The sequence below is a fragment of the Rhinatrema bivittatum genome, chromosome 18 (genome assembly GCF_901001135.1).
Source record: "Rhinatrema bivittatum chromosome 18, aRhiBiv1.1, whole genome shotgun sequence".
NCBI lineage: Eukaryota > Metazoa > Chordata > Amphibia > Gymnophiona > Rhinatrematidae > Rhinatrema > Rhinatrema bivittatum.
Window position 1 is genome coordinate 53,375,504 of NC_042632.1, and position 27,339 is coordinate 53,402,842.

At 50.8% G+C, this 27,339-nt stretch overlaps 1 protein-coding gene across 1 annotated transcript in view; it reads left to right on the forward strand.

Annotated features, from left to right (window-relative positions):
• Positions 1-27,339, forward strand: part of LOC115079703 — a 68,020-nt gene that overhangs the window by 38,317 nt on the left and 2,364 nt on the right. The window contains exons 32-57 of the mRNA XM_029583450.1: positions 1,078-1,196; positions 2,349-2,567; positions 2,818-2,961; positions 3,293-3,456; positions 4,962-5,074; positions 6,173-6,288; positions 7,218-7,436; positions 8,245-8,400; positions 8,492-8,652; positions 8,752-8,861; positions 9,305-9,426; positions 11,822-12,037; positions 12,125-12,268; positions 12,914-13,080; positions 13,403-13,524; positions 14,070-14,191; positions 14,995-15,219; positions 15,800-15,940; positions 16,535-16,701; positions 18,102-18,202; positions 18,460-18,584; positions 19,581-19,790; positions 21,410-21,553; positions 22,860-23,014; positions 23,427-23,533; positions 24,834-24,952. Coding sequence (XP_029439310.1) covers positions 1,078-1,196; positions 2,349-2,567; positions 2,818-2,961; positions 3,293-3,456; positions 4,962-5,074; positions 6,173-6,288; positions 7,218-7,436; positions 8,245-8,400; positions 8,492-8,652; positions 8,752-8,861; positions 9,305-9,426; positions 11,822-12,037; positions 12,125-12,268; positions 12,914-13,080; positions 13,403-13,524; positions 14,070-14,191; positions 14,995-15,219; positions 15,800-15,940; positions 16,535-16,701; positions 18,102-18,202; positions 18,460-18,584; positions 19,581-19,790; positions 21,410-21,553; positions 22,860-23,014; positions 23,427-23,533; positions 24,834-24,952 — 3,908 coding nt within the window. The remainder of the gene's footprint in view (positions 1-1,077; positions 1,197-2,348; positions 2,568-2,817; positions 2,962-3,292; positions 3,457-4,961; positions 5,075-6,172; positions 6,289-7,217; positions 7,437-8,244; positions 8,401-8,491; positions 8,653-8,751; positions 8,862-9,304; positions 9,427-11,821; positions 12,038-12,124; positions 12,269-12,913; positions 13,081-13,402; positions 13,525-14,069; positions 14,192-14,994; positions 15,220-15,799; positions 15,941-16,534; positions 16,702-18,101; positions 18,203-18,459; positions 18,585-19,580; positions 19,791-21,409; positions 21,554-22,859; positions 23,015-23,426; positions 23,534-24,833; positions 24,953-27,339) is intronic.

A 27,339-nucleotide genomic window follows, 5' to 3' on the forward strand; every position in this document is an offset into this window, starting at 1 on the left:
AGGTGCGATGTGCTGGATTTCGGAGCAGAGCTAGGGTTTCGTCTCTTATTTTGCTCTTTCTTTCAAAGTTGCTTTATTGGTTGTAACGCAGCTCTGGGTGCTTCGCACTCGGGTGCTTTATTTTCGGAGGTAGGATTTCACGTTCGTGTGTGTGTGGGGGGGGGGGCGCCTTTGAATCACGCGCTCTCGGAGGGCAGAAGCCCACGTGCGCGCTCTCCCTTTCAAAGCCGCAGCAGGTAGGAAGGTCCCGTGGAAGATTTTGTAGGGGTACGTAGACTGGAGAATACAATCTCTGCGTGTGTGACGCCGGCCGAAACGCGCTCCCAGGACCCCCTTCCCTAGTAATACGTGCACTGTGAGCACTGCTGGCTATAGAGAGGGAAGGGGACAGTATTCAGACAGAAATCACTATTTACCTTGGGGACCAGCATTTCCAAGGCTTGTCTCCCTTTAAAATTAGCTTCCGGGGCGCCCAACGTGGGGCCCCGGAAGCTAATTCTCTTGGAGGAGAAGTCCATTACCTGCTATTAAGTTCACTTAGAGAATAGCCACTGCCATTAGCAATGGTTACATGGAATAGACTTAGTTTTTGGGTACTTGCCAGGTTCTTATGGCCTGGATTGGCCACTGTTGGAAACAGGATGCTGGGCTTGATGGACCCTTGGTCTGACCCAGTATGGCATTTTCTTATGTTCTTATGTTCTTGCAAGGTTGGCATCTGTGCTTCCAAAGATATGAAATATTAAATTTATATTTGTTCTAACTAAATTCTGAGTCATATCTTTGTTTGAAAAAGTGCTGACAAGCCTAAATAATTTTCAAAAATTGTCAGTTTACACTTTGCGGGCATAAGGATGCTGATAAATATGTCTATTGTGTTTGTATGAAATTCCCCATTTTTCATTCTGTTTTGTGCTGTGTTGTGTCCACCTGAGCCTGTGCTGCCTTCGCTGGGGTTTTTACCCGAATCCTGCAAGGAGCAGAGGAAGGAGAAGCCTCGGCACAGGTTTTTTTCCTTGCAGGAACGGCTCCTCCGGCTCTCACGCCTTGCCCTCTTTTTCTGTTTCCCCTCGCCAGGTTCTCCTCTGGGGGAAGAGACAAGTTTAAGCAGTGTGCGGCGGTGGTTCCAAAGCTGGCCAAGATCTCCGCCGCAGCCTGTGGGAAGGCCAAGAACTGGGTGTGCAAGAAAGCGGCCGGTCAGTGTCACAGAGAGGCAGAGCCGGACCCGCCGCTCATCCGGCCCTCTTCATGCCCCTTTCACCTCCCCCGTCCTCGCCATTAGAAAATGGCACGGGCCATCCATTGCTCCTTCCATGTGACAGGGGCCAACCAATGGCACCGGTAGCCCCTGTCACATGGTAAAGGCAAAGGGCCACTGGTGCCATTTTGATTAGTGGCAGCCGACAGCCCAAGAGGGAGAGATCGCTCCCGGGACCCTGCTGGACCACCAGGGCTTTTAGTAAGTCTTGGGGGGATCGGGATGGTGGGGGGAGGGTTGATTTTAAGTAAATTTGAATGGTTGGGGTTGGGGGGGGTTCCATTTTATTTTGGCGAAAATTGCCGGGGAAAAAAAAATGACCCATTGGAAAACGAAATTTTCCGACCCGAAGCCCGACCCGGCAGATAAAAATGATTCACATCTCTAATGGCTGGGACGCACTCTCCCCTCCCTCCCCCCGGAGCTGTGAGCATGGCCTCTAGGGCATCTCTGGCTCAGGCTGGCCTGGGGAACAGAAACCAGGCCCAGAATGCAAGCCAAGTCTTGTGCATCGCAGCATGCGGCATTGACACTGGACCGGCCCTGTAAGATCATTTCCTGATGGCAGCAGTGCCAATGGTGCCTTGCATAGTCAGCGGATCAATTTTGCTTTCAGCTCAGCATATCTGGCTGTCGGAGAGGGCAGCTGTGTCTTGCTAGTGCTCACTGCAACGGGTGCTGTAACTTAAGAGTGGGTCTGTTATGTGAAGGTCGGACTCTGAGGCCCTAAAAAAAAAAATGATGGGAGTGCAAATTAGGTTTCAGGCCCTTACTGGTGCCTTCTTCAGCTGTCTCTGCTATAATTACAAAGGAATTATAAAATTTGACTTTTCAGACCTGGAAACTCATGTACAATAACATCCGCTTCTAGCTTTTTTTAGTTGGTGTAATAAAAGGTATCACAGTGTCCTAATTAACCTGTCTAGCCAAGTATCTAAGGTACAGTAAAGACCAGTGTCGGTCACCGACGTGCGACCTCGCTCCCAGTGCTGAGAGCGCACGACTCCAAGGTCAGCCGAGTTCTCCAGTGCGGCATTTCTCTAAACTGGCGTGACGGCTTGTGTTGTTTTTTTTTTCCTTTCGGCGCTAGATCTGGACATGTACTCCATGGTGTGGGACGCCGTGATGCTGTCCATGCTCTCCGGTCCCAGTGCCATGTACACGGACGAGTCTCTGGCCAGAGAGGCCTGCTTGCACCTCGGGTCCAAGTGCGCCGGCTTTGCATTCTGGACAGACAGTTACGTGCTGATGGGCAAGACGAAACTAACCATCGGCGGATTTGGAGACAGCGTCGCCTACTTAAAATCAGGTAGTGCAATTTTACTGGTGCAGACAATTTCCCTGGGGTTTTGATTCTAGGCCTTTTGCCTCCTTTGCAGTGCTTGTTGGTTTTTACCTCACTTTTGCCCCATCCATATCCTCTTCCCCACCCTACAAAGATTGCTCTCCCCCCCCCCCCCCCCCCCCCCCCCGACTATTCCTCTGTCCTGCTCGGTCTGACCCTTGGTTCTCGAGCGCTTTCTCCATTGCTGTCACTGGCGTTCGTTTTCATTTTTCAGTTTGCAATTTCCAGTACTACGGGCCTGACTGCGTGAGGAAGTGCCCGCGCTGCTACGGGAACCGGCCCTGTAACTCCGTGACGGGGCAGTGCGATAACACCATGGTGTGCGCTGAGCCAGAGTCGAAGGGCACCTGCGAGTTAGGTAATCTTTGATGTCGAAGGCCAATGACAGAAGCCCCGCGGGCCGACACGTTAAAACCGCCCGGAAGGAAAAAAAAAAAAACCATCTTGTGGTAACGGGCCAGAAAAATGGAAGATTTGTTTCAGCTGGAAAACACAGATTGTTTTGTATCATGTAAAGCATCCTTAATTAACTGGAAAATACATACCTAACGTTACAATTTATAAACACGCTCTGCAGAATAGAGAGGCCTATAACAACAAGATGGAGAGAAGGTGAGAAGAGCCCAGCGGATGAAGACCTCTGCGATTGTCTGGTTTAATAAGATGGCTTTGTCCTTCCATCCTGCCAGGCCAGTACAGCTTGAGGTGCCCTCTGGACTCCAGCTGGCGTTACTGGAATGGGCAGTGTTACAAGATAGAGAAGGCCCGGCGGGTGCCCTGGCAGGCAGCCAGGGCCGCGTGCGGCGGCTTCAGTGGCACGAGGCTCCTGCAGCTGGACTCCCCGGAGGAAAAGGTGAGTGGCTCCCGAAGAGGAAGGGGCGGAGCCTGAGCTGCACCGTGCTCATTCAGGAGGAGCCGTCCCTGGGCTTGCAAAATGCGAAGCTCCCAGGCGCGTGATGAGATGCGTCTGGTTCCTCTCGCTGTCAGGGCCGCAGAAGTGTTTGGCCCGCCGTGTCCTGCTCGGGGTCCAGATGTGTGCATGGCAACAGTCTCCTACAGTAAGTGGTGGCCATGCAGGGCATCCCGCGCTCCAGTCTCCTTCGGTGCCTCATGCCTGGAAGAGAGAGAGTAAGCGTTAGCCTGATTGTTTCTCAGCCTCTGAGCTGTCCTCTCTCTCTCTCTCTCTCTCTCTCTCACTCATGCAAAATGAGGCTTTCTTGGTGAAGGTGCCACGGTTTAAGTGCTTTTGATGAGCGCTTTTTAAATAATTCACATCGCGCCATCCACGTGCACATCCCAGTACAGGGTAATAGAGATGAAGACGGTGTCCCTGCCTTGCGGACGCTATCAGACCCATTTTCACCTGCCCCCTGCTCAATGGGGGAGGGGCCGTGCCTAAAGCGAGTGATTGACGCAAAGAAAGAGATACCCAGACCCAAATAAAAGGCCTTCTAAACACCCCTCTGTCACGGGGAATGCATTAAACGAAAAAGCTCCCTTTGTAAAGTGTCAGAAGCTGTCACATAACAAATGGCTTTCCCCTGCGAGCCGTCACCTCGTTTGCCTTCAGTAAGGAAGCCCACTTTCACCTTTGCGCTTCCCTGCTGGTCCTTTCTGGGAGGCTTATCCTGCGGTAGAAATAATGCCCCTTCCCTCCCCCCCCCCCCCCCCGGCGCATGAGCCGGACTCCCGCACTGACGCCCACAACATTCACAGCAATGACCCGAATACGCGCTGCCCCTGGACAAGTAGTGTGCTTGTGATCAGAGCAGCAGCACCCTCCCCCCCCCCCCCCGGCTGAGAATTTCCCTCGGAGGCTGCTAAAAGCACACGCGGACTTCCATAGTTCATGTGGGCACATTTCGGTGGAGGGAGGCGAGCAGAGTGCGAACATCGTTCCCTCCGCGTCCCCGGATCAGTCCAGACTCCGAGGTTTTGCCTCCTCTCCAGCAGATGGAGACAGAGAGCGTTTTACTGACCATCGCCTGCACAGATAGCAGGGGCGGGGGCAGGCAGATGCGTTTAACTCAGGGACTTTGCACTTGTTCGTTTTCAAAGGGACACAGGTAATTTCTCATGGAAAATGTGCTTCCCTGTACGTACCCTTAAATAGCACAAAAAAGAACTTAGGGAAGGTCTCGTGTATTGCGGACCCCTTGTCAGTACCAGTGTGATTTATAGACGGTAAGCTCTACAGGGAAGGAACTGTCTCCTGTGTGTTTTTGTACAGCGTTGCGTATGTCGAGGCGCACTATAGGAGTGAGAGCAGTAGCAGGAATCTGTATCCAGCCTGTACTGTAGTACAATCAGTCCTAAAGCACGCTACTGGTGACACAGAGTGACTGATCTCCCTTACAGGCATGGGTCAAGAAGATGGTACCAGGACCAGCGTGGACCGGGATCTCTAGAGAGACCCGGACATTTCCGTGGAAGTGGACAGATGGATCAGAAGTCAGCACATCCAGTAGCTGGTAAGGTTTAATCAGACACGCCTCTTCTCATAAGACGCAAAGAATCACTGCTGTTCAGCTTTTTTAAGACCTTGGTTCAATATCTCATCGGAAAGGCATTGTCTTCAGCACCACAGATATAATGGGTCATAGTGGGTCAGTACTGACTCTGGTGGGAGCCTGCCCACAACTTTCTACAGCATCCACTGGGGCCGATGCAATAAATTTCGCAGAAAGAGGGCACTGACTTTTCAGCACTCGTTTTCATAGCGCACGCATGGCGCCCACAAGGAGCTCCTTACTAACACGACCCTGCGGCTGCCGGTTATGAAGACAGACGCCGAGTTTACCGCCATTGGTCTTCATAACTCGGCAGTCTGCTGAGGTTTTTTTTTTTTTTGAAGAAGTACTGAAAAGCAGTTTTTTCTGCCTTTCTATACTTCTTTTACGTGCGCTCAGCTATTAACGCCTGCTGCAGGCAGACGTTAATATCTGAGCGATAAATGTGTGTCTGAGGTGCACATTTATTTTTTTGAATGCGGAGTGAATGAGTAATAACTCGCATGCATGTGATGAGTGCTAACTCATTCACTCCGTGTTGCATTAGGGGGTGGATTAGTGCCTATTTAACCCGCGTCCAACAGCGGGTTAAACAGTGCACTCGTGTGAGCGCACTGTATTACATCGGCCCCAGTGTTCCTTGGAGACTCTGATCCAAGTACAGGGCAGATCTGACCCTTGCTCACAGGATCTGAGCCCAGGCCAGCAATGTTTGTGGCCTCGGTCCACATCCTACGTCATGAAACCATGCTCGGCATTCACACCAATATGCCCTAATCCCTGGCCATAGACTTCTGGGCAGCGTGCAAACCTCAAAAGCATGCCACAGTCACTCACCCTAGAGGTGCCTGTATCTTAAGTGTGTAGTTTGGAAAAGGGTGTTTTCATTAAAGGCACTGTACAGAAACAGAGCTATTATTGTGCCATCTTAAAAACGCACCAGCCTGCCCTCCCTGTGTTCCCGGGGGTGCTGCCCGGCAGCTGATCCAGAGCTGAATGCCTCGTCTGTGCGGTGTCGTAAGCCTGCATCATGCTATGTGCTTTTTTTTCCCTTTTCAGGCTGCAGATAAATGAAGCAGTGGCTGCAGACTGTGTTTATATCAGTAGTATCACAGACCTGCTGCAAGCCGAGAGCTGTCTGTCAGAAATCGCTTTTGTGTGTGAAAGACCGGAGGGTAAGTGAGAGGCACCAGGAATTGTGCGTTGGGGGTCTGCGATGGTGTGTTCCCTGTACATATCCGGATCAGTCCAGACAGTGGGTTATGTCCCCCTTCCAGCAGATGGAGTCAGAGAAAACTTGGAAGGGTGCTTCCATATAAACCAGTGCACCCTCTGTTATCCTCCCAGTATTCTTCCGACTCCAGCAGATGAGAGTGGCGCAACATTGCGCTATGCGCGCTGTGTATTGCGTGATGGGGGTCGCTGCCTCATTAGGGAGCCCTGTTTATCACAGGGAGTGGGAAGTCCGTGGAGCGGTGTCCTGGATTTAGCAGCAGAAAACAGAAATCTTTCGGGGAGTATCATAACGGGTGAGGCAGCTTTTGGCTTGCAGTCTGTCTGCAAGGTACGAACCTGTAGAGGCCTGAGGTGTTGGCCCTGGGTTGTGCTCTCCTCCCGATACTCCCATAATCATTGTAAGTAATGCTTGTTCCTCCTGTTGGCTGCAGTTGTACCGTCTGGTTCTGCGTTCAGGCCCTTAGTTTGAGTTACTCACATCACACCTGGTCCAGGTTTTTAACAGCTGGGTTACGTTTTTTTGTGGCATGGTATTTTTGGGCAGGTTCTGCACTGGAGCTCCCTTAACAGCGGGTAGAATTTCGTAAATCCCGAATGTCGGGCTGCTCTTTCTAATGGTGATAACTTTACTTTGCAAAACTGATGAGGCAAAGGTTTCAGCCTGTGATATCATTTCATCAGAGTGAAAGAAAAAAAGCACCTTGGGTGACGTCCCCTGCACAAAGCCGACTCAGTCTGATGTAATGTTGATGGTGACTACGGCGATTTCAAGTACTGGATATCGCCGGTGTAATCGGCGTCCTTTTTCCGGCAGCACATCAGATTGTGACTTTGTACTGCTCTGGTTTTGTTTTTTTTTTGTCTAAAGCTGTCGATATGTTCCTGCCTTATCCCGGCCACATTGTAACGCTCAGAGAGAAGTTGCTGCCGGTCACCTATAGCTCCTTGCAGTCTGCCAAAGCTGCCTGCCTATTCGAGAGGGATCGCTGCACGGGGGTGGTCGGCTCCCAGGACAAGTACGTTCTGGTGAGCGGGAAGGAGGTCTTCCGAAGCACTGGCCAAGTTAACTCCTTCTACCTTAAAACCGGTAAGATGAGCTACCCACGGTCAAACGCTGAAGCCAGACGTACCTTTTCCACAGGTAGATTGTGCTTTCTGGAATCTTTAGGAGATCTCTTTGCATGCAGTGGGTTCTCTTGAAATAAGAATATGCAGGTTTGATGGTTCTGGTAGGCCTTAAAGGCTGGAGTTGGCCACTTCTGCAGCGGTTAATGACTGTTAAACAAAAAAATAACATTATGAGTTGAGGAAATTATCCTGCTGCAAGCGCCGGACCCTCTGGGGCTCCTCTACCTACCCAGTAATACGAGGCAACAGCGAATGCCGTGGTTAGCCCAGGGCTCAAAGGGTCATGGGCAAAAGCTTCTCACGCGGACACTCCGGGCTGCCTAAAACACCCAACTTTAAAAAAAGAGATTTGTGGGTGGCTGCTGCTTCCGGGAAGGAAGGATTTAATTTCTGTCTTCACCCCTAATCGTTTGCGAAGTGCCAGCACAGCAGCGCAGTGAAACTTTACTCTATCTCTGACTAGTCCTAAGAAAACCTGGGTTAGGCCAGTGCACCTCTCTGCACTGGGGCATAATGTTTAATGTCCTCATTTGCATGGGATTTCCATGCGAGGGTGCTAAGCAGGATGCACAGTTTTACATGCACATTTTATGCATGGCATTAAGGATTATGCACATAAAAACAGTTATTTCAGAACTGTGTTAGCAAATGGACAGGTGGGATTTTTTTTTTTTTTTTGCCCTATTTTGCCTGGCCCTTACTGGTTTGGCAGTGGTTTATTTGACCGAGTTCCATTCCCAGTTAACCCTGGTGTGTCTGGTTTCTAGGTTGCAGGAGCGGATACTCTGGCACCCACTGCCAGGCTGCCTGTCCCCCATGTCCCAATGGTTTGCCCTGCAGCGCTATTACTGGGGTCTGCGTGGGCACTGCCAACTTTACCTGCACTCTGCAGTCCGTGGATCCCAGGTGCTCTGGGGGTAAAGGTATGCCTTTGTTGTGAGAACTGAGCGGCGTTACTGGCTTTGCAGAAAATCATGGCCCCTCCAGACATTTTTTTTCCCCATTTGTTTTAAGTTTCTAGTGACCTGTGCCCTTTCAGACATAAGTGGTATTACTTCCAAAGTGCCTGCTATTATGTTGAAGATCAAGGAAGAAAGACATGGGCCGAGGCCAGGGAAAGGTGCAGAGGTTTTAAAGAAACGGACCTGATCGTGATGGCCAGCACCATGGAGAAGGTAACTGCATGCTGGGAAACGTTCTTTCCAATGGGAGGAGCATGGCCTCATCTCTAGGGCCGTAAAACTGAAAGTTCTCGGATGCTTTGTGATTTGCAGGCCTGGGTGCTGTCCAAAAACACCAGCAGCTGGATCGGACTGACATACAGGGTGGAAAAATCCTCCTACGTTTGGATTGATGGCACCACAGCAGGCACCCAGAGCACAGGGTAAGTCTTGTAACTCCCGGTGCTTGGTTTTTTTTTTTTAATGATTTTAAAGCATGATGCAATCGCAGCCAATTGTGCAACTGTGTGCTCTTACACACCAGAGCTCTAACGTGTCCCTGTAAGCTTCCTGATTCCTCCTTCACCTATTCCATTGCATTTATGGTCATGTAATGGGAAAGGGAGAGCAGAAGTGTGGGGTTAGCAGCTGAGCCAGTCCTGGTTTTACCCTCTTCCAAAGTTAATAAGAAAAGAAAGACTTGAAATCCCGAGGCCCACTGGGATGCAACCAGGATCGGCCAAGCCTGTCCAGTTATCTTAGGGAGGGAAGAGAATTGTTAAGATCTTTCTCTGTCTTTCCTCTGCACCCCCTGCTTCCTGTGCTTGCCCCGCCTGGTTTGCGCATAGGGCTTTCATGATGACATATCCTCTGTGGTTATCAATAGGATATTTACCATTGGCAGTCCCACCTTGATGAAACAGAAAACCTGCGTGTCGACCTTGGGATATTTCCTGGTCTCTGATGTGTGCTCTTCACTTCGGGGGTGGATTTGTCAGCGAGCAGAAGGTAAAGGATCAGGAATAGTTCATGCATGGAGGGCAGAACTTGAGATGGTAGAGGATTCTTGATGGGGTTAGTCGTTGTACTTTCGAAGCAGGGTGGGTTTCAGTACGTCCATGTGCCTGAGGACCAGCCTAACCACGCTATCGCTCCTAGTCCCACATTACTATTAAGTAGACCATTTCCTTCTGAAACATGCAGGTATCAGCTCTTGGGGTGGGTAGAGGGAATTTGGCTACTAATTTTGGTGTCAAAGGTTTGACAAGACATTCCACGCAGAACTAATACATGATTTAAACAAAACAAAACTGTGTCCTGGCATGTGCTGAAAATTTGGTGAGATAATACTACATGCAAAAGTTATTATGGACACACACACAGAAATAAAGGTTAACTGATTATACCAAAATATCTATGGGTCCATATTCAAATGGTACTTAACAGGATAAGTCGGACTTAATATCTGGCTATACCACTTAGTCAGATAAGTCAATTATCTGGCTAAATAGTTAAGTCGGATAGTCAGTGGGAAGGCAGTGGACGTAACTGATTGGCGCTATGTATCCAGCTAACTTAGCCAGAAAAGTAGCAATATTCAGCCTTATTCGGTTAAGTTAACTGGATAAGTTAGACATGGCCCATAGCAAGTCTGAAGTTAGCTGGATAAGCTGGATAGCCATGCTGCTGAATAGCCAGTGTAAGTTAGGTGGAGAAGTCTTATTCAGCTAATTTACGCAGTGAGCTAGTTTTAAGTATTGTCCTCTATATTTCTTAATGACTAGCTTTTGGGAAATGTATGTCATAGAACACATTACACACAATCTGGTAAAAGCAAAACTTAGTTTACTAAATATGAATAATTGGTAGAAAATTATATAAACATCAAAGACAATATCAAAAGTAAATAACAAGTATTCAGCAGCATAATAAGCATTATATAGATCAATTAAGATGAATAGTTATTGCAATAAAAACAGATAGGACTAAGAGAGAATTTTTACAAAGAATACTTCCCTCATTAGTCTTCCTCTCTACGAGTCAATGTATTCTGTAAAATGGAAGACTTATGAGCTTGGAAACCCCACAAAGCAACTGTTCATTCTCTGTCTGTGACTCATTCAAAGAATTACCATTGCATGCAGCTTTTTATATCTCTGATTTTAATCCAGCGTCTGCAAGTTAGGTGTTTTGTTTTGCACCCATAGCTCTAACATTAGCCATCTATATGTAACTTGTTAAATTATGGCTAATTAAGACTCACAGTTACAATATTTATAAATGTATATAAAATGGCACAGCTTAGCACAGCAAAGCATAAGAATTTTAAAAGCCTGAGACACTGAGGCACATTGTCTCTGGCTGGTTCTGATGAGCTAAGATAAGACAGGAGGCAAAAGACATCTGATTTCTCTAACAATTATTTTCTTAAGAGATAACACCGGTGAAAGAGTCTGGTTCAGGAGACCTCCCGAATAGCCATAATGGGATCATAAATCTCATTAATCCACATTTATCAATTATTGGGGCCTATTTTGATCCATAGCAAAATAACTCCCTAAAATAATTTTAACACATTTGTTGACTTTTATTCCATGTATTTACGTGGACTAACATAGCAACCAAACTTTATGCACAGACAGACAGACAGACACACACACCTCATAAACCTATCTCTACAAAGAAATAAAGTAAGCTAACAACTGAAGAAGGTTATTAGCCAATTATATTTGGGTAAACTGAGGCATAGGGAGATAAAGTGACTTCCTATGGCAACAGCGGATACTTCCAGTCCCGAAAATGTAGCTATAATAAAAACTGAAAAAAAAAAACCCCAACCCCTTAACAGTACAACACTCCGAAATGCCCAGCCTTGTCTTCAGGATGACCAGGAAGAATGATCACCCCATGGTGTATTTTTAGGCATTGGATCTGTGAATTGGGCTCATTTGAAACCTTGTCTTTAGCCAGCCCAAATGTCTCCAGTTATGGTCCTTACCCTTTCATTCCTTGCCAGCCAAGCAGTCTGATCAGCCAGACGTTCCTGCCCAGTGCCTTAGAGTTTATAGAAAACAAACCCTTGTCATTTAATATACTTATGTGCTTGTTGTCTAGGGAAATGTGGCTCAGTCACTTTACCCTCTATGAATACAGCTGCCTCTTCTTCTCGAGACTTTTAGGGCTAGGTCACACCTGTTTGCAGCTGGTTCACTTCTCCAGCACCAGAGGGATTTCCACCCCAGGAGGGCTGAATCGGCCAACATGGTTGGAGGGTGACATTCTCCTTCCCTCTGACCAAGGGACCTCTGCCTGCTAGATGGATTTTGATTCGGGTCTTTCGTGCTTTCATCTCACATCCATCCAACTCTTTGGGATCTGTTCATTAACTTTTTGTTTTTTTCAGATATCGACCTGTACACGGAGTATCCAGGCAAATCTCTGTACTCTCCTCGTGTGTCCCCGGCCAGCATATACACAGAGTTGGAAGCAGCCAAGAATGCCTGCAGGGTCAGGCAGAACTGCACCGGGGTAGTTTTGACAGAGCACTCCTTCGTCCTGCACAGCAGCACAGTCCTGTTCAACAGCTGGAAGAGCAGTATCAGCACCCTCCTGAAGACCGGTGCGTCCCACCTGCATTTCAAGACCTTTCATAGGACAGTTGAGGCCGTGATGGCACACACAGACTAATGACTTTTCTTTATTGTAGATTGCAGGCACGGAAGATATGGAGCTCAGTGTGAGAACACGTGTCCCAAATGCCTCCATAGCAGTCCATGCAACGCATACAGCGGGCTCTGTAGTGATCACTTATACTGCAGTAAAGCCCAGAACCTCATCACCTGTGAGGATGGTGAGTTACCATCTGGGTTTGTTAAGTACTGTGATAAGAGAAAAGCAAATTGTAAAAGCTTCCTCCCCACCACCACCACCACCACCAGAATATTGAAATTGTGTCTTTGTGGCATGATGCTTGCCAAGAGAGCCCTGGTCCTGCTACTTATCCTAGCACAACCAGGCATACATAGATAGCGCGGTCTTTGCTGCCATCTGCACTCAGTAGCTGGTATTAAGGCCACCATCACTTCCCCGCAAAGGAAACCCTCGCTGCAGAAGAACAACTCATACAGGGAAACCAGATATGCTTGATTGTAGACATGACCGAACTGGAACGAATATCTCGCGTCACTTCGTTCGCTGGGTCTGAAGTGTTCTTTAGTTGTCACCTTACTGACTGCAGGTTTTTAACCAGTGTCCTATGCCTTTTTCTTTTAGAAAGCTCTGAAAGGTCTCTGCAAACTTGCGTGGGTGGAAATACCATGCATGAGGGAGAGAATTGGCCTGGAGATCTTGTCTTTACCTCGGGCATGTCACCCTATAACCTGTAGCCACTGCCTGAGGGTTTTGTGGCGCAAATATCCCTCCTGCATGGGGCATTATTCCATAACTGCCGTGTGCCAGCCTGCGTGTAATGCTCTGTGCATTTCTGTGCTTTTAGGATATATATTTAGCGGGACGTGCCCCACTGAGGACGGATGGTGGTACTGGAATGGCAACTGTTATTATTTTCAGACAACTAGGAAGAGCAGCTGGACGGAGGCAGAGCAGCTGTGCAGGCAGTACCGGGGCGCCCGGCTGCTGTGGGTAGCGAGTGCAAAAGAACAGGTAAAGTGCACACAGCACTCCATGTCCAATGAGAATGCCTGCTGTCTGCACGAATTTCAATGTACTGTGAAGCGGGAGAACTTGCCCACAATGTGCAGGCAGGTGGGGAGGAGCCATCTCAGTCAGGACCAGAAAAGGATCTAGAACAGAGTGCATAGCTCTGTGGATCTGAGCGTCCCGAGCTAGAATTGTTATCTCGCGCCTCTGGAATGGTGGGTGGGGTGGTGGGGGAACACGGGACGCTCATGGCAAACTGCCTTAGGATGGGGGGAAAATGCCTTTCTTTTAAGGTAGCCTGTCACCTGCCGACTATTATTTCCAGGAATGGCTCCTCTCGAAAACATCTCACACCAGCACCACCTACTGGACTGGCCTGTGGGGGCACAAGTACTGCTCCGTGTTCGCCTGGTCCTACAGCCAGCATATCTACACCGCTGAAACATGGTAAGCGGGAGCAGAGTCCCGGGACATGGGGGAGGATCTCTCACCCACGTCCTCAGATTTCCTTGCTCTAGTACCGCACCGGCTCTGAAGAGCAGAGCGGCTTTGCTCTGCTCTGCTCTGACCCCCTCCAGCATCAGCCCATCTCCTCCTGTTCCCTGAAAGGGACGAGAGGAGTTGGGAGAGGTGAGGAGAAGTGACAGGGAGGAAGGGGAGAGGATGGAATAGGGAATGCGGTAGCTCTTCTTTGCTCTGCTCTGTCTACTCTAGCAGCATCCCCTCCCCCTCCTGTTCCCTGCAGGCTGCTGCCTGGATTGGGAAGCGAGAGGCTGTCACATAGCTGTCATGGACTATTCTCCTTGCAGGCAGGATATTGGACAGTGGGACTTTTGCTGTCCGTAAATGTGACGTCTCCTCTGCAGTCAGGCTAAGTAGAAGGCCCTATACCCTGATCACGCAGAATGTGATCCTCATTTAAATCCATTTCTTTCCGGCCCCTCCATATGGAATTCTCTGCTCGGCATGAAGCTCTCTTCTCTTGATTACAGGCTCCCTGTACACAAGAAGACCAGAAACTATGAGTGCTGTGCGCAGTTTGCTGGCCCCGCTGGCTCCCTGGCAGCCGTCGACTGCTCTCAGAAACACTCGTGGGTCTGCAAGAGAAATGAAGGTAACCCGCAGGGATGTCTTATTGATGCCCGTGCCGACGTATGTGCATCCGCTGATGCATAGGAAGGCAGCACAGGACAGTGGGGACCAGGAGAGCAGTTTCTTTTGTCATGCTGACGATTAGTCTCAGTAGTCAGGGTTTTCAGGAAGTCAGTATTGTGCTAGCCCAGCCTTCGAAGTTGGCAATAGTGAAATTGAAGGTAGCCAAGTGATGCGGGAAGGATACAGAAGAATTTCCTAACCAGAGAATGTAAAATGATTCGGTGGATATGGAAGATCTTTCTCTGTGCTGGGTTAGCAGCGTTTTGTTTTTTTTATGATGGAACATATTCCTGTAGGGCTGAATCAGCCAAACTCCCATTCCCGACTTCCTGGGCAGGTAGACGTCGGCACCCTGGGAAAAGAATGAGTGAAAGGGGCATTAGAACTTAATTTAAAGCATTAAATTATTTTGAGTACAAAAACAGAATTATCAGATGCTGAGCTGTGCTGCATGCTATTGTCTTACTCTATTTTATTGTGTTGTTTAATTTTAATTTTGTGATTATTGTTTAGTTTTATGAGCAATATTTTATTTGTTTGGGTTTGCTTATATTATGATTTGTTTCAATTGTAATCTGCTTTGGTGCAACATTTTATGGAAAGCGCTATATGTATAAATAAACCGTAAACTGCGCAGCAGTTCAGAGGTGCGTCTAAAAAAAAAAAGTGCTTCTTGTGTTTTGAGGTTAATTGCATGACGATTTGGTGCCTTTCCTGAATGAGAGCGTCACACGTGCTCGTCTTCTGTTTGACAACTTTCAGAGGTCGTGGATATCATTGAATACTCTTGGTATTACCTCGTGGGCAGCAGCACATCCGATTCCTCACCGATGTCACTGCAGGAGGCTGTCAAGCTCTGCCGCTTCCAGAGGAGCCTTTGCAATGGCATCCTGAAGAACGAGGAAGGACACAGGACAGTACTCGCCAGCCAGATCCTCCTAATTAGAGGCTACACGGGACCTGACAAGAAAGCCTACTTGAAATCAGGTGCGGGGTGTGCTGGGATTGCATGCATTGGGATAGTGCCTCTGCCTAAGCCACGGTAGCCATGAGCCCGGTGTCAGAGCTGTACTCGGATGCTCCATTGCCTCCAGTGATATCCTGTTCATACCCCAGATCAGTCCAGACAAGTGGGGTTTGCATCCCTTCCAGCACTCTCGGTTATGTAGCAGTGCCTCAAAGTTTTGTTCTCTGCCGCCATCTGCTGGTAGGGATGCATAATCCTCATGTCTGGACTGATCTGTGGTACTTCAGGAATTAAAATCAGCAGATAAGAACCAATTTTCCTTTGTTTGTGCTGTGTCAGGAGAACAAGATGCACACATCGGAGGCTGGACGTAAGCAGAGTCTTGCGTGTGCGCTCCTTCCGTTTGCCTCTGCGCTTCTCCCTAGCGGGTCTGGCCTTAGGATGCAGTTTTGTCGCTCGCATCTCCTGGCAACCGGATGGCAAAAGTCATAGTGCAACTTGTTTTGTGCACAGAGCTGGAGGGCCAGTGCACACATGAATCCCATCTCCCGTCCCCATGTGGTGCCGAACCTCTGACTCTTGTAACCCTTCTCCTTGCAGCCTGCGACCCTGGCTACTACGGGCCTGAATGCAGAGAAATGTGCGAGTGTAACGTTCCTGAGAACTGCAATCCCTTCACCGGGGACTGTGTTGGGATCCTGCAGTGCCTCTTGGAGTCTGTGCCGTACCGGTGCCAGAGAGGTATGGTGACACGTGCTTCCATCAAGGGCACGCAGACCTGGACAGATATTGTGCCCGGGGCTAGGCTATGAGATAAGCTAGATTAGGCTGATGAGAGTAATAAATAAAGGAACAGGCTGTGCAGCTAGACTCCGGCCAACCTGATTGGTGAGAGGTCACGGTAATTGCACCCTGTGCAAATGCCCTGATCTGTCAATAGATTCGGTGCATCTCCTGACCTAAGCTGGGACCTGTGTGCACTGGCAGGAAATGCCTTGTATGGGTGAGGCCACGGCAGGAGGGTTTTTGCTTTCAGTAAAAAAAAAAAAGGTGGAACAAGGGAGTAATTTCTGAAAGGACAGGAGAGACACTCATGGGGGTAACAAAAGGAAAGTTTTCTTTACAGAAAGGACACATGGAACAGTTTCTCAGGGGAGATAGTGGGCATAAAACCTACCCGAATTCGGAAAGCAGAGGGGGCAGGTGCAGAGGGTGCTCAGCTGGGAGGAATCGCAGGCAAAGCTGGAGATCCGGTAAGGTGTACAGTGTAGTAGCGTAGTGGCAGGGCCTTGCGGCTTTCCTACATCGTTCTCTGACTGTTCCTGTCTTCTCAAGGTGTGCTGAGCTTGAAGTGCCCCCGGGATCCAGGATGGTGGTACTGGAATGATACTTGTTACTATATAGAAGCCAGAAATGTCACTCTGAGCTGGCAGGAGGCCAGCGATTTCTGCACTGCCTATAATGGCACACACCTGCTACAGCTGGACAGTGAAGGGGAAAAGGTTGGTTTGTTAAGTATTTCACTGCAGATGTCACCTAAGAACGAAGATAGCTTGGCATGAAATTTAATGTAATAATAATAATTTGGGATTCCAATTTTGTGCCTCCTGCTGGGGATGAATGTGCACGAACTAATGGCAGGGTCCTGGCCCGTATCCCCATCCTGCGGTTACAGCCGTGTCCTGCATGGGCTGCAGAGAGACAGATTCCTCCGCTCACTGCTGTCTGCTCCTCAGGACCACATCTTTTTTTTTTTTTTTTTGCAAGAACAATGCCCTTCTGTGCCTTGCAGCTACCTCGAGACCCAGAAAGAGGAGGGGTTCGAATCTCATTCCATGCTTCTGTCGGCTCCCGCCAGAAATTTGGTGGCAGAAATCTGTCCCTCCTCGCACGCAAGATCTCGAACATTGCCCTGGCGGTACCTGCTGCCTCTGGGAGCTGCCTCTGCGGCAAGACGGTGACGTTCAGCGAGGACACCAGCACGGCTGGCACTTTGTGCAGCCTTCTCCGGGCCCTCTAGCGTTCTCCAGCAGGGCTGCCGGAGCCCGTGAGCTCGGCCCGGCGACGCTAGCACTGTAACCCTGTGTCCACTTGCCCCACAATAAGTAGCCAACTGTTAAAGCACAGAAAAGAGTAAATTATCAGTGACCTCTAACAGACGATGAGTGCACAGGTGGCGGCGCATTGTTTGTGTCTGAAGATTGGGTTGTTAGAGAGATAAAAGTTCTGCACGCACCTTATATCATCTCAAATGAGGGCGTAACGCACTGACGTTTTTGGAAATCAGACGCGCGGGTGCTGAATGTCGGCGTTATCTGGATAACTGATCCCAGCTCAGTCTGGCTTGGATTTATCCAGGTGAGTTTTATCCATAGCCATATGAATTGGAGGCAGATGGCATGAAAGGAAATTCAAATCCTGCGGTTTGTCCAGCTTAAGCTGTTGAACGTAGCCGGACTCGCCGTTTTGAATGTGGACCTCGGAGAGCAGCGTTAGGTCTTCTAATCAGCGCCCCTGGTTCCTGCTCTTCAGACTGGCTAGTCTGAGAAAGCTGCTTAACCCATCGTGTCCAAACTTTTCCAAGAGGCTGCCCTCTAAATAGGACACTGGGGCACAATGGGTTAAGTAGCACTCGAAGCCCAAAAAGGTTGGCAAGAATGAGGTCCCCCTAGTGGCTGGAATGGGAAGAGGCTTGGAAGCAGGTCCTCCCTTTATATAGGAAAGCGATGCAGAGCTTGGGTCTTCCTCGGAAGGAAGCATGGGATTGCAGCAGGTACATGGATGAGCATCATCATTCTTTGCTTACAAAACGTAGAGACATTTTTACTGTAATGTTTTTAAACACATTGCGGTGTTTACTAGACCTGTATGTTCACTGATTTTTTTTTTTTTTTCCCCCTAGTCTTGGATATCGTCGTTGTTAAATGCATCCGTTTGGATCGGAGTCAGCACCCTCGGACAAAATTCAACCAGCGGCCAGAGTCAAAAGGCTGCAAGTGACCTGTAAGAACACATTAACTGATTCCCACACATTCTCGCTTCAACCTGTACTCCCTGCAGTAATTGTGTGTCCTGCCCCTGGGTTGTGCCTGTTGAGTGCAGATCGGATGCTGACGTCCCCAGCGTCTCCCTTTCTGGACCTCTGGAAACCCCCTGGCTGCCCTGTCCCTCCGGGCTAGAAGGTGTTCCTGGCTGCGTCTCTTCATTTATCGCCCCACCGCATAACCCCGGCTGTTGGATGCTTTCTTTCTCTCTTTTAGATCTGCACCTCGCAGGAAAACAGCAGATGCCAAGCCCGGCGAGTGCCTTCAGCTGGACGCTGCCGGCAGCGTAAGGCCGGTCAGCTGCCGAACGCCCTCGTTCTGGGTTTGTGAGAGGAAGGAAGGTAAGGAAAGATCTGCCAGAGGGCTCGAAGTGCAGTGCTGCTTGGCCAACAAGCACCTTGTAGGTGAGGCCTTCTCACTGCATTAACAATATATTTTTGTCAAGCTTCTGAGAGCCACATCCCTTCATCAGGTCGGAGCCCCAGAGTCTCAAAACCTACAGAGCCTGCTTAGATCTCTCTGTGCCCCAGTCCCTAGGTGACCTTCGCCAAAGCACGTCTACATATTTACATTCACATGCATGCTTTAGATGCTTCTAATGTCACCATGTACAGCTATGGACACCTCTTCCCCAGTGGCTCTCTAGTGGCACGGGAGTAGCCCAGGAAGGGCAATTTAATAAAGGACGTATCAGCCCAGTCCAGCAGACACTAGTTCATTGTGGGCGGAGAGGGGCCTGTGATATGTGGGACAGTCTGTAATCTCAGGAAGCATCTTCCCTGAAGGAGACTTGTGGCAGCCCCGCTCTGAAACTACTTAACAACTTAGGACAGTGCAGTTTTTCTGGGTGGGGGAAACAGGACTCCAGAGGTCTCTCCTAAGATACCGAGAAGAGGGGTCCTGCCTTTGGAAATAGGTGGTGCTGTTGGGACAGGACTGGCTGGGATGACAGCCGTAGCTACCCAATTGACTGCTGAGGTCAGTGGATCCGCATGAAGACAGGAATCCAGTACGATATTCAGTCCTCTCGCCTCAGAAACCTACGTGCAGCCATCCCCGAGGTGCAAGGTGCCGAGCCAAGTTCTATGCACGGACATGGCTACAGGAAGCTGCTTCCCCGCTGTTCAGTGCGCCCCCCTCAGCCCAAGGCTGATATCACGCCAGCTTGTGGAAGCTCTGTGTCATCTGCTGAGATCTCTTTTAACTCATCCTAGATTGCACATCAGTTGAGATTAATTGCAGAGGCACTGCTTGGAGACGGGGCAGAAGTCCTCTAGTTGCAGAAGAGTTTGCAGGTGGCAGGAAGACCAGCATTGCTGTTTTGATTGATCTTGCAGGGTACGGAATGTTCTGGAGGTATCCCGGCCGGGTTCTCCTGAGGCCCTGGGAGCGGTTTTACTACTCGTCCTTGGAATTTGCCCAGTCGGCCTGTCTGTTGGAGCCTCAGTGCACAGGTGTTACGAGGTGGAAGGGGAGATATGCCCCAGTCATGGGCACCCGACTGGTCTTCAGCCGAAACCAGGAGAATGCTGCTTATCTCTTCACTGGTAACCTTCCAGCACTTTTCCGCTCTGCTCTCTCGATGTGGTCGTGACAGGGGCCACAAATGGGGTGGAAGAGGGGGAGCGGTCCTTTTCTTTTGAATACATTTGGCACGTATTATAGTGCAAGAGGGAAAGTTTTACTGGATGGCCTAGAGATTCCATGAACGTCATGTGACTGTGCAGCAGTAATCCCCCAAAACCATGAGGAGGTCCTTAGAAAGTTGTACTGGTCTGGGAAGCTCAGGGACTATCAAATCCTTTACTCATTCTCGCTAGGGATGGGTTTTTATTTCTTCTGTTTAGTGAACGCTAAATGAAACGAAATGAAAACGACAAGAAAATGAATACAAAAATTCCTCCCCCAAAACGAAATAAAAAACGAATTTAAAATGTTTTGCCTGCACAGCCCTAGTTCTCAAGCTGAGTCCATAAAAGGTTTTGCTTTCTCCAGGACAAGCCCACCACTGACCCAAGAAGAGAGCAAAGAACCCCCTGTTTGTTTTCAAGCTCCTTTGATGTCATTGAGTTCCTCACTACTTTTGTGCCAGGTTCCTATTTCAGGAACAGGTTTACATGGCACCCGGGATGAGAGTGACCATTATATCAGACCGTCCCTACAGCACTGTGGGGGCCAGTGACCCCCCCCCCCCCCTTCACCACACATTGCTCCGTTGTTTCTTTTGTTTATAACGTCCTTAATTCTGCGGAACTCAGAGCTGTGCAGAAGAAAACATGCGCGGGCGTAAATCTCCGTAGAGCAGGAATGCATAAGCCCTGAGCGAGCCCGAGTTATCCTATCCCAGCCGAAGAAATAAAAAAAAACGGAGCAGGCTGAACATGGTGGGAACATTTGGCCATTTATGCGGTGCCTGGCGATTTCCAGAATCGGGGTCAGTGTTTTATTCTGCCGTGTTAACAGCTTGCTGGAGGGTGGGCTGGAGGTCATCCCCGCTGACCTGCTCCCTGAAGGAATATATATTCTGTGGTATATTAGTGCTAAGAGCTCCCAGGAGGAACGCAGTCTTTTTTAAATTCCCTTCCCTTGGTCAGTATTGCGCAGCGGGACCCGTAGCGGGGGGTGCATGTCCGGTGATGGAGCAGGGTGGAGGGCAGGAGGAAGGTCCAGGGGTGCAGACTGGCACTATACCCCTTCCCACCACACACACACACGCACTTAGATTTCTTGTCGTTACTCTGAAACTCGTCTGCCATCGCATGCATGGGGCTCCCCCTGCTGACAGTGAGAACGCCAGACAATAGGAGCCTAAGAGACATTTGGCAGCCAATGTTCAGACAGAAGTTACTGGTGGTCCCCTATGTTCTAATATTGGCTTAAGTACCCACCTAATTCCCAGTTGTACCCCTTTCATTCCCGGCTAGGGCTTTTGTCCCTAAACGATTTCTTTCCCATCCACCTTCCAGGATTATTTTTTTTCTCTTGCCGGAGATGTGAGGTCCCAGCTGGGCAGGCAGACAAGCCCCGAAGCATTTGCTGCAGAGTAATTTAGCGCCGGTGCCTCACCTTGCCAGCCACGAGCCTGCTCTGCCTTTTCGAGCCTCGTGGAGGACTCTGCATTGCAGCTCGGCCGTTCGACGTCTTATTTTTATTTTTCTTTGTTTAGCTTGCAGGGAAGGACGATATGGGAGTTACTGCCAAGCAAGATGCCCCTCCTGCCCTGGTAAGCTGGTGTGTAACAGGATAACGGGGAAATGCGACGGCAGCGTGACCTGCCAGGAGAGGAATGACCTAACGCTGTGCGAGTACCGTGAGTGCCCAGGAAGGGGGGATATGCTAAGCCGTCCGTGCGCGAGGGCTGAGGTGTCGCAGGGCTGGCCCCTCCGGCTGTGCAAGCTGACCAGGAGCCCTTGCTAAATAGCACCGATAGGACTCGAAAATGATAAAGCTCCAACTTACAAAACAGAAGTCTCTGCTGCTAAGTCCGGCCTGCTTCTTCTGAGTCTCACTGTCTACCAGATAGGCAACCACGTTTTGCCTTCCTGTTGTGACTCCCACACTCTCGTTTCACGCTATTGTGAAAATACCATGGGGAAAAAAACTAGAACATCCATAATTACGTGGCAGGGCAGATGAAGAATCCCAAAGTCCCTGTGTGCCAGCATTTTGATAATTCATTGGTGGAGGGTGCAGGGGGAGGGCAGTGAGGTTTCAAGGGAAACCAGTGGAGAAAAGAGCAACTGTCTTCCCTCCATACTAGTGCTCGCTGCTAGTGCTCGCTGCTAGTGCTACACGCTGCCATACAGGAGATGTGAACTTGATTCGTGACCCCCAGGTTTCTGCTGCCCAGGCTGGCCGAGGATGCTGCGGAGGCAGGCGTTCACGCTCCCCACGCCCCCCATCCCAGGGTGGGGGAAAGATGCCTCAGCGAGTACTGTGGCCCCCTGTCGGAGGACGTCACTGTGATGGCTGAGCTAGATCGGAGAGGACAGAGGGTTAAAAGTGGGGGAGATGCCCGGGTAGTTACAAAAGAAGGCAGGGGACAATTCCATTGGAGCTTGTAGCCAAAAGGAGCAGGAAGAAATATCCGAAGCCCCAGCAAAAAAAAAAAAAAAAAAAGTCAATACCAGCGCATCCCAGTGATAAAGGACTAAATAAACCAGTGAGTCAGGACTCACTGGTTCTCCCAGCAGCAGGCAGCAGGGGTCCTGGTGACAATGAATAGGACCTGCTTTCTCTCTGCTTCCTGTCTTTTTTTTTTTTTCCCTAAAGAGGCGGCTGTGCAAACATTGAATTACACCCAAAATCCAGACTAATCAGGAACCCTGTTCTCCGCATCATCAGATGCTGCTTTCCCTCTGTGCAGCAGAGGGAAAGCAGCATCTGTGACTTTCCCACTGCTGCACAGAGGGAAAGTCACTGGCCCCAGTTAGTGACTTCATTCCTGTCAGTTCAATGTCCCGAGGGCAGCGAATGTAAGATCCCTGCGCTCTGCAGACTGGGACTCGGCCTTTGTGTGTCGTGTGTGTGTCGTGTGTGTGTGTGTGTGCATGCGTGTGTGTGCAATGAACCTTTTCCTCGTTGTGATTCGTCTTTCTTCTCTGCGTCTCCTGAAGGACTGACCAGCACGGACTGTTTCTCCTCCTGGAGGTACTGGAACGGCAGCTGCTACTATTTCGCGCCCTATGTGTTGGCCTGGCAGGAAGCAAGTGCCATGTGCAGGGCGTTTAAAGGGGCACAGCTCTTAAAGCTGAACACCACCGAAGAGCAGGTGAGAGCACGGCGCACCTTGACGTAGGTGCGGGGGCAAAAGCACGAGCCACTCTTGTAACGATAAGAGGGCTCTCGGGAAGCTCCAGCCGCCGATCCTCCATTGGGATGTGGAATTAAGAGGGTAGGGTGTGTGTGCTGGTACCGACATGCGAAAGGCTTGACCCTTTTTGGTTCTGACTGGCAGCGGCACGTGTTAGTTTTTGTCTTGTTTTGCAGTTAGGTTTCCGGCAAGGGGGGGGGAACGTGTCGCAATGCAGCCAGAATCACCGAAATCTGCAACACACCCACGCGTAACGGCCCGTACCGAGTTGCACGGCACTTTCAGAAGCGGGCCGAGCGCAGCACCCGTCTTTTTGATTTTTTTTTTTTTTAAAGAGTCTATAACGAGCTGCTGTGCTTGCTCTCTGCAGACCTGGGTGGCAAAGATTATCGTGAGCAACAGCTGGATTGGCCTGAGGTACAACATCAGCACGGGCCGCTGGTTCTGGGCTGACGACGAAACGGCAGCCCCCGCCTGGTAAGTGCACGACCTCTCTCTCTCTCTCCTCGCTGAAGCAGGAGGAGCGCAGGTTTCGAAACCATTTGTGTGCGGGCGAGAAAGCGCGCTGCCGGCGTGGATCGGCGGTCGCGGAAAATTGGCCGGACTTTGGCACGGTGCTCCGCAAGGCTCTCGCCTCGGCTGCATTAAGATGAGGCATTCCCGGAGCGGAGGGGGGGGGGGGGGGGGGGGGGGAGGAATATTGAGGTCCATATTCGAAAGCCGGTAGCCAGATAAACGTAGCCGGCTGAGCCCGGCTGGGACAACGAGCTGTGCTAGAGTTAGCCGGCTCGCCTTCAGATAGGTGGCTCTGTTCAGTAGTGCGGCTGCACTATTGCGTTTATTCCAAACTCAGCATCTTGCTAATGCACAAATGCGGCCTGTGCTCCACGTCCCTTCTTCCTCCTCCTCTTACCATCTTGTACTGGTGTTCTCACTCCCTAAAAAATTAAGAAAATGATAATATTTGAAACTTTTTAAAATGCAGAGGGTCTAGGCGAAGCGTGCAGCCAGCGGCGATGCGCTGGGAGAGGCTGCTGGAGCGTCTCCTTAAATGATTTCCCCAAGGTGTGGGAGGCGGTGAGAGCTCCCTCGGTGGGAGGCCTCCAGCCCCAGGGTCAGCTCATGGCTCCAGCCGAGGCCCTGGAACAAGAAAGGCGCAGAACGTTTGAGATTCGGGTAGAAGAGCCCAGCACTGGAGGGGCGAGGAGAGGTTTGGAGAGAGAGGGTTCCAGCCCTGCTCAGGGAGAGACTTGTCAGATTAGCTTTCGCATCCTCGTTTTCCCCGATGAAGTGCTGGCGGAGGAGCTGCGTTTGGATGATCATTCGTTTTTACTTATCTCCTGGACACAATGAGGCCGATGGGCACGGCAGCGCTCGTCCCTGCAGTGAGCGCGGGCATGAAGAGTGCATGTTACAATGAGCTCTGTCACGGCCATTCCCTCCCCTCCCCCCCCCCCTCCCCCCGAGCTCCTCTCACTGTCCGGTGTTTCAACGGAGAAAAAAAACACAACCTCAGCCTCGGTCCGCTGCTCTGCCCTACAAACAGCGCCGGCCGCGGGGCAGGTTAGTGCACAGCATGACAGGGGTAAAACTCACTGGTTAGCCAGGGCTTGCTGGGAAGGCTCTCAGCCTCTCAGATTTAACACTAAGGCCCCTTTCAGTGCTTGCATTGTGCCAGAGAGTCACCTCCTGGGGTTCATAGGATGCGGCCGGTACCTTTGGGACGGTCTCTGCATTTCCTGCCACATTTAAATGCTCCCGATTGCTCTTCTCGCAGGGATCTGATCATCGTGATGGATTACCTGGCGCCGTGTGTGCAGATGCTGCCTGTAACTGGAGCATTCGCAGCCTCCGTCTGCAGCAGGACAGCTCCCTGGATCTGCAAGGGACCCGAAGGTGAAGGCACATCTTCATGTTATCCTAAACACGACACAGGTTAAACCTTTATAAGTGTGATGCTCGCCCACTGCCTTGCGGTCGGCACGTGTGTGACCGTAACTTCCCCGCCACCACCACCACCACCGTTGCCGTTCAGCTGGGGGGACGTCACGGTGTTTTGGCCACGATGCCGCAGTAACCGCAGCTGACTGCACACAAGTCCCAGCTCTTTGGGTTGGTAATTGCACTACTTAATGCAGCGCTGCCAGTGCAGGCTCTCGCGAGGCCGGGACGCAAGAACGAAACGGAGTCGGTACCGAGTTAAAAAAAACAAAAAAAACCCCCGTTAGAATGAAAACCTCTTGGATAATGGATGGACACATCCTAGAGCCCCAGACGTGTCACTCTTGGGTGGGGGTCTCCGGATACCACCGGGCACAGGCTGGGCCAGTGCTGGTTTAGCTCCCAAATGGTTTTTATCTCTCTGTAAGAAAAGAAACGGGAGAGGAGCCCGAGGTGACTGTGCTGTTACAACACCCTTCCTTCCACCAGAGGAGAGAGACCCCAAAGGCTTCAGCATGGGTTGCATTAAAACAGTGTAACTGAAATAAATATTCTTACGAGGCTCCCGTGTTTCTCTCAGGGCCTGCTCTGGGGCAAAAACCGTTGATGGGGCCACCCCCTCTCCATGGTCTTTGGTGTGAATTAGCAGGGGTGAGGAAGAGGAGTGCACACAAATTCTCTACACATGAGCAGCAGGGGCCACTCCTACTCCCAGCATCCTCTCCCCCTGCCTCCTACCCCTCCCCTACTATCTGCACCCTATCCCCTTCCCCAGCATCTTCTCCTCCTGCCTCCTACCCCTCCCCTAGTATCTGCACCCTATCCCCTTCCCCAGCATCCTCTCCCCCTGCCTCCTACCCCTCCCCTAGTATCTGCACCCTATCCCCTTCCCCAGCATCCTCTCCCCCTGCCTCCTACCCCTCCCCTAGTATCTGCACCCTATCCCCTTCCCCAGCATCCTCTCCCCCTGCCTCCTACCCCTCCCCTAGTATCTGCACCCTATCTCCTTCCCCAGCATCTTCTCCTCCTGCCTCCTACCCCTCCCCTAGTATCTGCACCCTATCCCCTTCTCCAGCATCCTCTCCCCCTGCCTCCTACCCCTCCCCTAGTATCCGCACCCTATCCCCTTCCCCAGCATCCTCTCCCCCTGCCTCCTACCCCTCCCCTAGTATCTGCACCCTATCTCCTTCCCCAGCATCTTCTCCTCCTGCCTCCTACCCCTCCCCTAGTATCTGCACCCTATCTCCTTCCCCAGCATCCTCTCCCCCTGCCTCCTACCCCTCCCCTAGTATCTGCACCCTATCTCCTTCCCCAGCATCTTCTCCTCCTGCCTCCTACCCCTCCCCTAGTATCTGCACCCTATCTCCTTCCCCAGCATCTTCTCCTCCTGCCTCCTACCCCTCCCCTAGTATCTGCACCCTATCTCCTTCCCCAGCATCTTCTCCTCCTGCCTCCTACCCCTCCCCTAGTATCTGCACCCTATCTCCTTCCCCAGCATCTTCTCCTCCTGCCTCCTACCCCTCCCCTAGTATCTGCACCCTATCCCCTTCTCCAGCATCCTCTCCCCCTGCCTCCTCCCCTAGTATCTGCACCCTATCTCCTTCCCCAGCATCCTCTCTCCCCCTGCCTCCTACCCCTCCCCTAGTATCTGCACCCTATCTCCTTCCCCAGCATCCTCTCTCCCCCTGCCTCCTACCCCTCCCCTAGTATCTGCACCCTATCCCCTTCCCCAGCATCTTCTCCTCCTGCCTCCTACCCCTCCCCTAGTATCTGCACCCTATCTCCTTCCCCAGCATCCTCTCTCCCCCTGCCTCCTACCCCTCCCCTAGTATCTGCACCCTATCTCCTTCCCCAGCATCTTCTCCTCCTGCCTCCTACCCCTCCCCTAGTATCTGCACCCTATCCCCTTCCCCAGCATCTTCTCCTCCTGCCTCCTACCCCTCCCCTAGTATCTGCACCCTATCCCCTTCCCCAGCATCTTCTCCTCCTGCCTCCTACCCCTCCCCTAGTATCTGCACCCTATCCCCTTCCCCAGCATCTTCTCCTCCTGCCTCCTACCCCTCCCCTAATATATGCACCCTATCCCCTTCCCCAGCATCCTGTCCCCTGTCTCTTAACTGCACCTCCCATTCCCCTTCTCCAGTGCATGAGATTAGCATACAGGAAGTGCCGGCCCGTGAGTTTCCCGCATGTTCAATGGCCTCCTGTTGTTCCTCCTCATCTCCCATAGGGTCTGGGTTGGCACAACTTGAGGAGTGGCGTTCAAGGCCATTAGGAGCTCCTACTCAGCCGCGCGCACACAACACCACAAGAAAAACTGTTGGTGGTGACCTCAGCCGGCA